The following is a 13,143-nucleotide window of genomic DNA, read 5'->3' as shown; positions in this document are numbered from 1 at the left end:
TTATCCCAACAGCTGACTTTGATTGTGAAGGCTCCGTGGAAGAAAAAGGACCCAGGAACTGGTGTAGAAAAGAAAATGCGTCACCTCAACTTCTGGAATCTCCTTTGCCGAGAACTCATGGAGCATTCTTGACATTTACAGCTCCCTATAAACAACTGCCTGGATATTCTCCCCCTTGAGCCAAACTAGATTGCTCAAAAAAAAAAAGTATTTGAAGTGTCTAGAAACATATTCCAAGAGATAAAAAAAACACAGGAAAAATACACAACTGTATTTCAAAACCAGTGGTTGAAACACAGCGTCCTTAAACTGCACCTTATTTGGCCAACACATCACTCACCAAACTAAGCTGTGTGCGTAAAATTCAAGTGGAAAAGTAATTTGAGGAGGGGGATTTCAGAAGGTTGAGCAGATCTGGCTAATGAGCAGTAAAAATCTTGACCGGCCATCATGGAAAGCAAATCTCAAAGTTCTGGCAAGGGAACACTCATCCCTGCCAACTCATAGAGAAAGGGTCACGTGAAACAACACGCAGTTGGGAAGGGAAAACACAGATCAATGCAATTGATCCAAACTGAATCAGATCTCTTTTCCTAAATATGCCAAGATCATTCCTCACATTATAATCAGAAAGTATTTATTGGAAGCATTTGGCTGGAGCACTTTTTCTCACTTCAGAAGAAAGCTTGCTCCATCAACAGGGAGTTTGCGAAAGCTCCAAATGTTGTAGGATGACCCTTTGTTAGAAACACTTGTACCAGCTCAGCCGTACGGGCGCTTGCTACCTTCTCCATGCAAAGAAGGAGAACGAGAGCCAGGTTCCTGGGTGGTCGTGGTGGCACAGGTTGCCCCTGAGCACTAGATGAGGAAGATTTTACTGGATACAGGAATTCATTTCTGCTTCACGGTGTTTATGCGAAAATAATTGCTGGGCTTGCTGCCATTTTTCCATCTTTTGTCCCGCTGCAAACACTGGCGAGGCGGTCATGGGGCCAGCTTCACAGGCAGTTCTTGGAGCACACGTTCCTGAGCCATCGTGTCAGCAGAGGGGCTGAAAGTTGTCCAGACTTCGGGATCTGACATTAATCTATTTTCCACAAACCACATTCTATATTCTCCATTGCAGGATTTGAAAAGAGGTTTAGAATAATAATAATAATACTCCAAACATCCACTGAACCTGTGCAAGCCGAGTAAATGTAGGCAGCTCTGATTTCATGCACAATTATACCCCATTAGAGCTCCTGCACCAGCCTGGCCCCCAGCCAAGATCCTGCACTCTCTGCCATCAGCTTGACCTGAATTCTCCAGTGCTCTCCTCGCCTCCTGCAGCCCAGCCGACCCCTGAGCACTGAGGCACCCACAGGACCCAGAGCCAACTGCCTGCCCCTAAAGAACAGCGCTTTTGAAGATATTATAGTAGCAATTCCTATACTCCTCCAAATCACATCCGAATGCCCCTATGAGGACAGGCTGAGAGAGTTGAAGTTGTTCAGCCTGGAGAAGAGAATGCTCCAAGAGACCTCTGAGCAGCCTTCAGGACTGAAAGGGGCTCCAGGAAAGCTGGGGAGGGGCTCTGGATCAGGCAGTGCAGGGACAGGACAAGGGGGAATGGTTTGAAGCTGAAAGAGGGGAGATTGAGATGAGGTCTTAGGGAGAAATGTTCTCCTGTGAGGGTGGGGAGGCCCTGGCCCAGGGTGCCCAGAGCAGTGGTGGCTGCCCCATCCCTGGAGGGGTTCCAGGCCAGGTTGGATGGGGCTTGGAGCCCCTGATCCAGTGGGAGGTGTCCCAGCCCATGGCAGGGAAGGGAACTGGATGGGCTTTGAGTTCCTTTCCATCCCAAGCCATTCCATGACCAACACTACTTTCCATGATATTCTTGTAGCAATTCCTATGCTGCTCCAAATCACACCTGAATTTCAAAGCCTAAAAAGCCAGAAGCTGCTTTAAAAGCAGCAATGTTTCTCTTTTAAGGAAAAAACAAGGATATTAAATGCAACGCAATCCCAGCTTCAGCCTCTCTGATGACTTCAACACAAAAAAATAACACGGACTGCAGACACTTACAAGGAGAAACAACAGAGGCCGGTGCTGCCGGCACAGCACATGTGCGGCATTCCCGATTCCCAGCGCAGTGGATGGGCCAAGTGCTGCACAGTTATAAATAACTGCCAAATCAGCACCGAATATCACAAAATTAGAATGAAAGCTTTATAGCAAATCTCAACTGATGCAAACGAGTGCATGAGGTGAAAGGCAGAACCTGATCCACAGGACAAACACAGTGGAGGGGTCTTAAGGGAAGCAGTAACACTGGTTTTAATCAACACGTGGTTAAGAAAGCCACGCAACCCTATCTGTGACTACCCTTATTTTGGAACAAACACTCCAGCATCAAGTACAAAGTGAAAAATCACTGTGAACCCTGGAAAGATGTGCCCCCCTGAGTCCCTAGCTTGGTTTAAATAGATAAACGTTAACTGCGTCCCAGCTTCCTTCACCTTTAACTTGTGCTGTCCTGTTCCTGACAGCACCGCTCGCCCCGAGGCCACAGCCAAATGCTGATGGTGTTATTTCAGGGCTCGCTCTTTCTCTGCAGTGCTTACATAAATGTGCTCTTTAGTGATTTTGGACTGGAAAAAACATTTGAATCTTCCTGGGATGGAATGGAGATAAATACAGAAAAGATCATCAGTCTTAAAACTCAGTTTGAGCCTTGGTTTATATTTAAACCAGCACAGTCAGACCCATATAACTAACTAAAAACCAGTTTGCTTCCAGTGGTCTATGAAGGGATTAAGTTAAAGAGAGAGAGAAGAGGGAGAAATTCGCTTGTCCTAGAAAATACAAGTTTTCATACACAGGGCTGAAATACTGTGATGTAAAGTGCTGGATTTTAGGGTGCAGTATCACCCTGCTCAAAACGACAGATGCAGTTCGGTGCCTGAGTCACAGTTATCAGTTTTTCATCCCCCAGTGCCACCACGCACCTTGTTGTGCTCAGATGTGTCCCTGGCAGCAAGCGGGACTCAGGCGTGTTGGCAGAGCGGGACACGAAAAAGGACTGGGAAGAGCGGCTGCGCCAGAGCTGAGCAGCAACGAGGGGCAGAGAGTCTGCAAGCTACATTCAGCCAGTGCAATCGCTGTGATGGATGTTAAACCTACTTACAATTTCTACAGGTGAAAGAGATGTCTAAGATCTGCACAACGACCTAGACAAAGCTATAGTCCTGCTTCAAGTAGATCAGGGAATTGTGGAATGGTTTGGGTCCGAAGGGACCTCAAAGCCCATCCAGTCCCACCCCCAGCCATGGGCAGGGACACCTCCCACTGGATCAGGGGCTCCAAGCCCCATCCAACCTGGCCTGGAACCCCTCCAGGGATGGGGCAGCCACCACTGCTCTGGGCAACCTGGGCCAGGGCCTCCCCACTCTCATCACAAAGAATTTCTTCCTAATGTCTAATCTAAATCCTCCCCCCTCCAATTTAAAGCCATTCCTCCTCATTCTGTCATGACGTGCCCTTGTAAAAAGCCCCTCCTCAGCATTCTTCTGGGCCCTTTCAGCACTGGAAGCTGCTCTAAGGTCTCCCCAGAGCCTTCTCTTCTCCAGGCTGAACAACCCCAACTCTTTCAGCCTGGCCTCATATGGAAGGTGCTCGAGCCCTCAGATCATCTCCATGGCCTCCTCTGGACTCACTCCAACAGTTTCATCTCCTTCTCCTCTTGTGCATTCCAGAACTGGACATGGGCTCCAGGTGGGGTCTCACAAGAGAGGAGTAGAGGGGGAGACCCCCACTTGCCCTGCTGGCCACGCTGCTTTGGATGCAGCCCAGGTTTGTTTTCCTAATTAAAATCTCCTGTAGGACAGGATATATGAGCAGCTCTGGAGAAGCAATGGAATGCTCTGGTTCTGTGCCATCCTATGGCCAGTTGGCCAACTGATACAAGGGCATTCTACTGACAACACTCTTATTCTGAAGGATGGCATGTTGGCAAGAGGAGGTTCATACTCCCAGGTGCTCTGAAACAACGTATAAGCTCAAGTACCATTATTTTTAACCCGTTTCACATTGGCAAATTTCAATTAATTCCCTTAGCAACACATTGTTGAACTGTTCTGCTGGAGGAAAAGAAGTACCTCCCCTCCTATTTCTGCTGACTGTTTGTCTCTATGCCAAAAATATTCCAACTAAAACAAGAAAGGAGGGGAAAAAAATGACTAAAAATAATCAGGGAGGAAATATCCATCAACAAACCTTGCTTCGGGGTGCTAGTCGCAGTGACAGGGGTGCTGGCAGCGAGATGGGTGCTCTCCACAGTCCCATAAACCACAGGGCTGTGCTCGGGGACCTGGCTGGGCAGCTGCTGGGATTTGAAGTACAAAAAAGGGTGATAATGAGCGTGCGAACATAAAAACTAGCGATATGGAGCACAAGCAAGCAAGTGGGGAGAGAAGAAGAGGGTGGGATAGAAAAGAAAAACAAAGGGCAGGGACAATAAAGAGAAAAGATACACAGACCGGGTAAATTCAAACAGTACATGGGAAAGGGAGGAAGGAAAAGGCAGCAGGAAAAGGGGAGAAAGAGACAATTACTGTTAACAAGAGCGAGAAAGACACAGCAGAGGACAGTTATTAATACACTTCATTCTCTGGATACTTCTTCCAAGAGCAGCAGGAATGTAGTCTGCAAAAAGTCAGGTAAACACCAAGAGGCTCCTGGACCTCTCTGAAATTTAAGTTTGCTTTCTGGAGTCAAATCCCTTCTGAACTGATCAGTTACATCAAAAACCTTTGATATTTTTGCATTTACCTCTTCATATATCTACTTATACATAGATAAGATGTGTGTACTTACACATGAATAGTGTGTAGATGCATCTATATGTATTATAATATATATTTATAGCATATAAATGGAGAGATACCTATATCCTAATAATACTCGTTAGCAGCGTGGGATGACAATCTAGATTGGCTATACCTGTGTGATCGTATGAAACAAACCATCCACTGCATTCCACAACCAGCCTTACGGATGGTACCTGCTGAGTAACCCGGGAATAAATCCAATCGTGCATCGATCTAGAGCAGAGCAGGAGGAGCTGGATCCCAACCAACACAGAGTGAGCTTGAATTTTCTACCTATAAAACCAAACCTGCAAGAGCAGCAAAGTCCCCAGACGAAAAGAGCCATGGCCTGTTGTGGAGACCACATATTTTGACGACGTCCCTACCATTAATGAAATAAACACCATATCTGCGTTCATGAAGGTCTAATAAAGATTAAAAAAAAACCCTGTATTTGATCTTGGAATTTAAGGAAGGCCCTGCACAAGAGAAGCTGCCACGCCACACTCACCAAACGCCCAGATAAAGGCACTTGGGTGCATTAAGAGGGAACGGAGATGGGACAAATCACTTTTCACACCTGCAAAATCTTCTCAAACACCCCGCAAGGACCATGCAAGGAAGAAAACGGGGAGAAATTCAGATTTAATACTCTAAAGGGGAAAGCCAAGCAGGTTTTTGCTGGTGGCTGTTCTGATCTCGCTACATGTCCACACTGGCTTCTACAGAAGATCTACAGGAAAGCGATATACAGACAATCGAATAAAGGCAGAGTAGCCAAGGCCTGGGTGTCAAATTCCTTCTTTCAGAAATCCATCCAAAACTTATTTCCCTAAAAAAAAGAAACTCTCTAATAATCTGTTCCTTTCCCCGGGGCTCTCTTTTTCTCCCATTTCCAGCTCTCCTCTGAACAAGGGAGGATAAAGAGTGAATTATCTTCAATGTGCTATTTGTCATCATTTCAGGCAACAAGAAGGCAAAGGAGGAGTGGGGAAAAGAACCTCTGGAAACACCAGAATAAAAAGCAAAGTGAGCAGGGTGAAGGGTTGAAATTCTGTCTGGGATTGCTCCTCTTCCAGGACTGAGCCCAAGGAGATTGGCTGGATTGTCAATGAAGGGCTGACCCTACCAACAGCCAAATCCAAAGAAGCCAAAGAAAACACAGTTTTACAAACGAGCAGGACTCAAGAATGCTCTTCCCTCACCCTCAGTGGGTCATTAGTTTCATTTTATGAAAACTTTATGGATGAAAGCAGTGGGGGGAAAATGAAAATGTGCTAAGAATCACAGGAACTGAAGGAGACTAGCAGACAAGAAACGTGGAAGCCTAGAAATTCCTCAGGTCAGCACAGATGTTTTCTTAGGAAATGTGGGAAACACTCTTATTTTAATCATGGAACAGTTTGGGTTGGAAGGGACCTCAAAGCCCATCCAGTCCCACTCCTGCCATGGGCAGGGACCCCTCCCACTGGCTCAGGGGCTCCGAGCCCCATCCAACCTGGCCTGGAACCCCTCCAGGGATGGGGCAGCCACCACTGCTCTGGGCAACCTGGGCCAGGGCCTCCCCACCCTCACAGCAAAACATTTCTCCCTAAGATCTCATCTCAATCTCCTCTCTTTCTGCTGGAAACTGTTATCCCTCACTCTCTCCCTGCCCTCCCTGATCCAGAGCCTCTCACCAGCTCTCCTGGAGCCCCTTTCAGCGCTGGAAGCTGCTCTAAGGTCTCCCTGGAGCCTTCTTTTATTTTATGGGAATGATACCGCACAGCAATAGAAATGGTACTTAAATACTGGCCCTGTCAGGCTCGTGGCTTCAAAATGCGGCATTTAGAGACTTTCGAGGAACAAACCCCCCTCAAAATTGCTCTCATGATTTATGATGCCCAAAGAGCTGCTCTGTGTTATTCCATCCTAAACCCAAAAATGAAATGTGACAAACTCCTCGATCCTCGGAAGAGGTTTGCCAGGAGAACAAGAGCTCTTCTTGCTCTTTAAAGGTGAGTCAGTGCTGAGTGAACATCGCAGCCAGATTAGATGCGTGCTTCTGGGTTTTATCTTTTGACAGGTGGACTGGATGATCTTAGAGGTCTTTTCCAAACTTAATGATTCGATTCTATTTATAGTGACCTTCCAGCACCTGAAGGAGCGACAGGAAAGCTGAAGAGGGGCTATTCATAAAGGCTTGTGAGGATAGGACCAGGGGGAATGGGTATAAACTGGAGAGGGGCAGAGTTAGACTGGACATTAGGAAGAATTTCTTCAGCATGAGAGTGGTGAGACACTGCAGCAGGTTGCCCAGGGAAGCTGTGGCTGCCCCATCCCTGGAGGGGTTCCAGGCCAGGTTGGAGGGGGCCTTGCGCAGCCTGATTTAGTGGGAGGTGTCCCTGCCCATGGCAGGGGGGTTGGAACTGGATGATCTTTAGGGCCCCTTCCAACCCTAACTAGACTATGATTCTATGATTCTATGATCTATCTTCCCGGTAAAACATAAAGTGTGATAAACAGCACCCTGCTATAAAAGCATAAATAACATCTCCACTTGCTGCCACCTTCTCCTGCAGGAACTTGAAAGAATTTTAGCAATTAAGCGACTGCTGAGGAGGTCCTGGGAAGCCTTCAATTAAAGCACCTTTTGGTCAGCAATGCTGACTACAAAGCAGGAGATACAAAAAGGATGGAAATGGATAAAACCAGACAGCTCAAAGCTTGGCAGCAATGCTCATCTTTTGGGCAATGCCAATAGTTTTTTGATGTTAAGCACTTAATTCACTGAGAGAAAAGGGTGCCTTGGGCTTGTGTCACCAGAGCTTTGGGTTTTCTATGAGTCAGTTAAAGACTTGGTTCAAATCTGAAGGGAAAAAAAATTGTCCAGAGAAGCCGCAGCTGCCCCATCCCTGGAGGTGTTCAAGGCCAGGTTGGATGGGGCTCGGAGCCCCTGATCTGGTGGGAGGCGTCCCTGCCCATGGCAGGGGGTGGAATTGGATGGGATTTGAGGTCCCTTCTAACCCAAACCATTCTGATTCCAAAAACCTGACACCTAATCTTATTCTCAAATGGCTTCTTTCTCAAGCACAGATTTTGGGAAAGGGACCAGTCCACAGCAGTGACCACCATGCACTCCTTGAGCAAGTTTCTCCTTCTGTGCTTGTGTCCTTCAGATGATAAGATGAGAGAGTCAGGAACTGACCATCAATATAGAAGAAGTGTTCCTAGAATCTCGCATACATCTGAAATATCATTGGACTGGGAGCCACTTAGATGAGATGATGCTTTGTCAAGCCTGGAGATCACACATTTGCATTTTGAGTGTTCAACCAGATGAAAACTCGCCAAACCCCACAATGAGCAGGGTTTGATTCAAAGGGGTGGTGGAACGAGACAACGGCAACCACGCTCCCCTAGCACCTACTCCAGCAGCTGCCCTGAACTGTGAGCATTCGCACGGGCATTTTCAGATGAAGCCCACCCTGACTGGTCACAGTTTTTATAAGCTGGGGAAAAGGAATACAAAACCCCCCAGCATATTTTAAGCAAAGTCACGGCTGAATATTTCAAGTTTACTCATTTTAGACTGGTCAAAACTATCATCCGCCACTACTGGAATTCAGCCACTCAGCATCATTATTAAGGCATCACCTAATTCACCCAAGACGCTACGCTTGTACCAAAAAAATGAATTAGAGATGCTGTTGGGACAATAACTTTGAATTTTCTGGCTTAAGTGGGCTTGAATTTTCACTACACTAATGAACTTTTCCTGGTGAGCTCTGTTTCAGAGCTCTCAGTGCTTAACCAAAGTGGTTCCAAGTACCTAATCAAAACGAACAGCTATTAAACAATGAAGTATTTGCATACCTTAGAGTAGATGATTGGACATCGCTGCTGTGCACTGCATAGAAATTAGAGCTGATAAAAAATTCATGTTTCTTAACCTTCTCTTGAAAAACATTCATTTCAGCCTGTTTGACTTAATTGTAGTATCTTAAAATAGATTTCAGAACGCAGAAATGACCTGGGAAGTACCTGGGCTGGCAGCACCGTATATAAACGCCATCTGAAATCCTGGTTGTTTTCAACTCTTCCCCACTTTTCATGGGGAAAGCCATTCGATGTGACCTAACGGGATAAAGATCTTACCAGCACCGCAATGTTTCAGTATCTTCTCTTATGGAAAACACTTGACAGAGGTTTAATTGATTCTATATGCAACCAGCTCCCTCTTGGTAAAGCTGTAGCTGCAAATCATCAGAGCCCTCTCTGGCAGAAAAACAGCTTTTTCCAGCCAAGCACTGCAGATCTTGCTGGAAAAACACAGCTAGCCAGGAGCTGCTCGAGCCTGGAGACTAGGAGGAGAAAGGTGCTGGTGCAAAGCACGTGGTGATGCCTTCAGGCAACAAAAGGATTCAGCTGAATCAGAGGAATGGCCAAAAGTCCTAACTATCCCATTGGTCTCAACAGAGGGGAGATCTGCAGGTCAGGCTCTTATCTCAGTGATCCCAGTTACTCTGGCTCAGCTGTAACCTCAAGCTCTCGCTCCACTGCAATGGGTGTCTCAAGATGAGCTTGTGCTTCTGCCTCAGCATTAAAAGTAGCCAGGTACAGAAGGGAAAGCAAGGTCACAGGCCAGGAAAGGCTGTTTCACCTAAAAGAGAGCAAAAACTCATCTCTGACATTAACCAGAGAAGAAATCTGAAGAAGAAATTGCACCCCAGCCTCAGCCAGGCTCTGATCTAAAGCCCGTGCATTACTCAGAGAATCTTCCTGATATTTATTGTCTTCTTATCAGGTCCTCCAGCAGTGGCCAACAACCTCCAACAATAAACCATAGCAAACTTTTAGGGCTTGTGCCAAACCGCAGAGTTTCTCCTCCAATCGTTCAGAACCTTTAACGCTGAGCAGCCTGTGACTGAGCACCACCTCTCCCAAAAGAGAGGGAGAACTACAGTGATGTATGAAACAAGCAGCAGAGCTGCGAAGAGGGCAGCAGCTGCTTCACACCTTCTCTCCATCCCTCATGCTATGAGGAGATCAAGGAGACATGAGACATCACCGCTTCCTGCTGCAGGCAGGAAAGACTCGGACAGAGGAGAGAAATCATCTTCTAGTCAGATCACACAGCCACTTAGAGGACTTAAGTTCACATCAGGACTGCTGGTCTACAAGTCTGAGCATGTTCTTTTGGCCTTGGGTCAAAACGGACCAGAACAGATCTGGATTTCCAATCCCTTTAACTTTGAGACATTATGCATGGACTTTGCAGGTGAAGGAGGACACAGGGACTTAGAAGGAGTCAGAAACTCAAAGATGTGCAACAAGGATTTTAGAAGATCTTTATGAGCTATTGAAAATGTCAGCTTGGGATATTTATGCCTTTTCCTGCGTCAGAATAATACATTTTTAAGGTTGAACATGCAGAGACCAAATCTGGAAGCTCTGTGATGACATTTCTGACCTAGAGTCATTCTGGCTACTCTAAAGCAACACCACAAAAGCAGAAAGACATTAGTATGGACAGGGATGCAGGGATATAATCAAAGACATGCATGATACAACCTTACTTGGGTGCACAAGACACTAAAATGGAAGCACCATGCTTCTCACAAATACATTAGCTCCTCCTTTAATACCAGAAATCCTTACAAGCTCTAAGACTGACATGAGGACAGGGACGAGGAGCTCGTAACAGTGCTGCAGCTCCGCATTTTACATGCCACAGGCTGGTAAAAATGACCAAACTTAGAGAAAAGCAAAAATTCCTGGTAGATCATTGACAATTTAGGACCATCCAAGTGTTTGAGGTAATCGGTGGTGTGGATGGAAGAGACAGAAGTTGGCTCTAACAAACAGCAAAGCAAAGCACACACCACAGTAGGAGGCTGCACAGCAGCTTTGTTACCTGAGGTGGAGTAGGTGTGGAAGTGGGTCTCACGATGGGAGGCGTTGGGTTCCTGCTGCCCCCTCCGGACATGATTTCTTCCGTTATATCTTTCCCCCCCTGGTTTGGATCCCGGATTCGGATCTATGGTATCGAAAAAAGAAAGAAGTCAAACAAGGCTTCCCATTACACACCGTTCTTGGGATTTATGGAGAGGAAAGCATGAATGGGACACAGCTCCATTACACTCGGTAGGAGATGCTCTGGGCTGGCTGATGCTCTGCAGGGAAGCTGGAATGTGGTTTGTTTCAATAACTTCAAATGCATGGTCTGGCACCTCTTAGTAAGCCAAATATTGCAGCGTTGTGCAATGTTTAATTACACTTCAGTGCGAAAGGTAAGACTTAAGCTTTAAAACCGAGGTTTATCTCCACAGAGAAGCTAAGATGATTAATTTCCTTCAGCCTTACAACCAGGACATTTTGCAGAAGGGCTGTTAGAGACGATAACTTACCGTCTTTTTCTCTCTCTTAGCTGGCGGAGGCTGCTGCTGCTGTGTAGGCACTATGATGGGTGCTGACTGATACACGGGCTGGCTTGGGTAGAAAGGTGTTCCTGGGAAAGGACAAAGAGACAGAAACAAGAGGGACAAATTCAGTTCATCTGTTAATGAAAGAAAACCAAGCATGAGAGTTAAAACTGACCACCTACTCCTCACTCTCTTCCAAAACCAGAACTTCTAACACCCAACTGACCACCAGTCCGGTTTGCTCTTCCCTATTTCCACTCAAACAGAAGCTGCTACTCCATAAAGGCAAGCAATTAAAGTCACTACTTCATTTTTTTCCTCCTTGAACAGAAAAACCCATCACGTGCACCCATTTCTGAGAGGCTGTTGAAACCACCAACCACTGTGAAAAGAGAAGTGGCCCATCCTTGGCCTCCTCTGACAGACACACGGGCAGGTTTGCTCCTGTTTTTTTTTCCTCTTTGTAGAGAAATTCAGTCAAACCACGACAAAGAATTTGCAAGGTCAACTGCAACCTATTCTGAAGCATAGAGAGAAAATTTAATTACAAGCAATGTTCTTCTCATGCAGCAACACAAAAAAAAGCCACGGCCACGGTTATTATTGCAAAATTACACTGCCTTGTTGATTACATTCACAATATCCAATAGAGCTTCATTATGGATCTTCTTTATGGAATAAGATTGGCTCGAAATGATCCAGGGCTTTAAAAACGTGCCAAGACATGAATCTAGGTGGCACAGCAGAGCTGTTGGCTGCCTGTGGATCAGTTATTGGGTGAACTTGTGAGATGGTGCTGGGTTTTTAACTGCTGAGCATGGATGCCAGACGGAATGCCTACTTGCAACTGAAGTAATCTGATTTATTCTTCAACAGAACTAATTTTAAATGGGAATGACATCCAAATTGTGCGCTTGTAACCAAAATGGAAAGTTATTGCTATCTAAAACAAATCATAGAATCATAGAATGGTTTGGGTTGGAAAGGACCTTAAAGCCCATCCAGTTCCAACCCTCCTCCAACCTTCCAGATCATCAAGTCCAACCATCCATCCAGCCCTGCTAAGCCCACCACCAGACCATGTCCCCAAGTACGACATCATTTAAACCTCTCGAAGGAAGGGGACTCAACCACTTTCCTGGGCAGCCTCCGCCAAAGCTTGACAACTCTTTCAGTAAAGAAATTCCTCCTAATAGCCAACCTAAATCCCCCCTGATGCATCTTGAGGCCATTTCCCCTTGTCCTGTCACTGCCTACCAGGGAGAAGAGACCAACCCCCACCTCGCTACAACCTCCTTTCAGACAGTTGTAGAGAGCGATGAGGTCCCCCTCTCAGCCTCCTCTTCTCCAGGCTGAACAACTCCAGGTCCCTCAGCTGCTCCTTGTAAGGCTTGTGCTCTAAACCCTTGCTCGGCTTCATTGCCTTTCTCAATGAAATTGCATAACCAGGTCTGAAGCCTTCACGGCCACCTTGCAAAGAGTTCCACTAGCTTTTAGGAAAAAAAAAATAGGAAAGTCCAGACCTTCTAAATTGGTAAGTAGGGAAGCGACTGGGACTTTTCTCCCCTGGGAAAGGAATGTGGATTTGAGAAGAGCGAACGTGTGACTCTGCCAGCAGTACAGGGTTGTTCAGCCTGGAAGGTAATCGCTCCCTTCTAACGCTCCAGAATACCAACAGCTAAAGCCACGTGGGAAGGTGAGAGCATCTCTGCCCCCAACAAATAACAGAATTCACATGGACAAGGAGCAATCAGATTGAACAAAACCCCTCAAATCTGATATTGAGAGGCAAAACCCCTGTTAAAAAAGCATACAACGGGGTGAGGGCTGGAGCCATCCCAGGGGGGTTTCAAATGTTCCCATAAGTGAGCAAGGGAAGGTAAATCGAA

General features: G+C 46.3%; 1 protein-coding gene across 16 annotated transcripts in view; it reads right to left on the bottom strand.

Moving 5' to 3' along the window:
• Positions 1 to 13,143, bottom strand: part of EIF4G3 (eukaryotic translation initiation factor 4 gamma 3) — a 155,229-nt gene that overhangs the window by 55,482 nt on the left and 86,604 nt on the right. For 12 of the 16 annotated variants that reach the window (XR_008453249.1, XM_054085935.1, XM_054085937.1 and 9 more), the window contains 3 exons: positions 11,240 to 11,340; positions 10,747 to 10,869; positions 4,258 to 4,366 (listed from right to left, as the gene is read on the bottom strand). Coding sequence is in view for 15 of the 16 variants with exons in the window: in XM_054085935.1 (XP_053941910.1) it covers positions 4,258 to 4,366; positions 10,747 to 10,869; positions 11,240 to 11,340 (333 nt within the window). In the remaining variant the exon portion in view is untranslated. The remainder of the gene's footprint in view (positions 1 to 4,257; positions 4,367 to 10,746; positions 10,870 to 11,239; positions 11,341 to 13,143) is intronic. The other 4 variants (XM_054085936.1, XM_054085939.1, XM_054085948.1 and 1 more) reach the window with 1 other exon arrangement.

This window comes from Cuculus canorus, chromosome 21 (genome assembly GCF_017976375.1).
Source record: "Cuculus canorus isolate bCucCan1 chromosome 21, bCucCan1.pri, whole genome shotgun sequence".
Lineage (NCBI taxonomy): Eukaryota > Metazoa > Chordata > Aves > Cuculiformes > Cuculidae > Cuculus > Cuculus canorus.
Note: the sequence above shows the minus strand (reverse complement) of the source record. Positions and strands in the feature narration are given on the sequence as shown.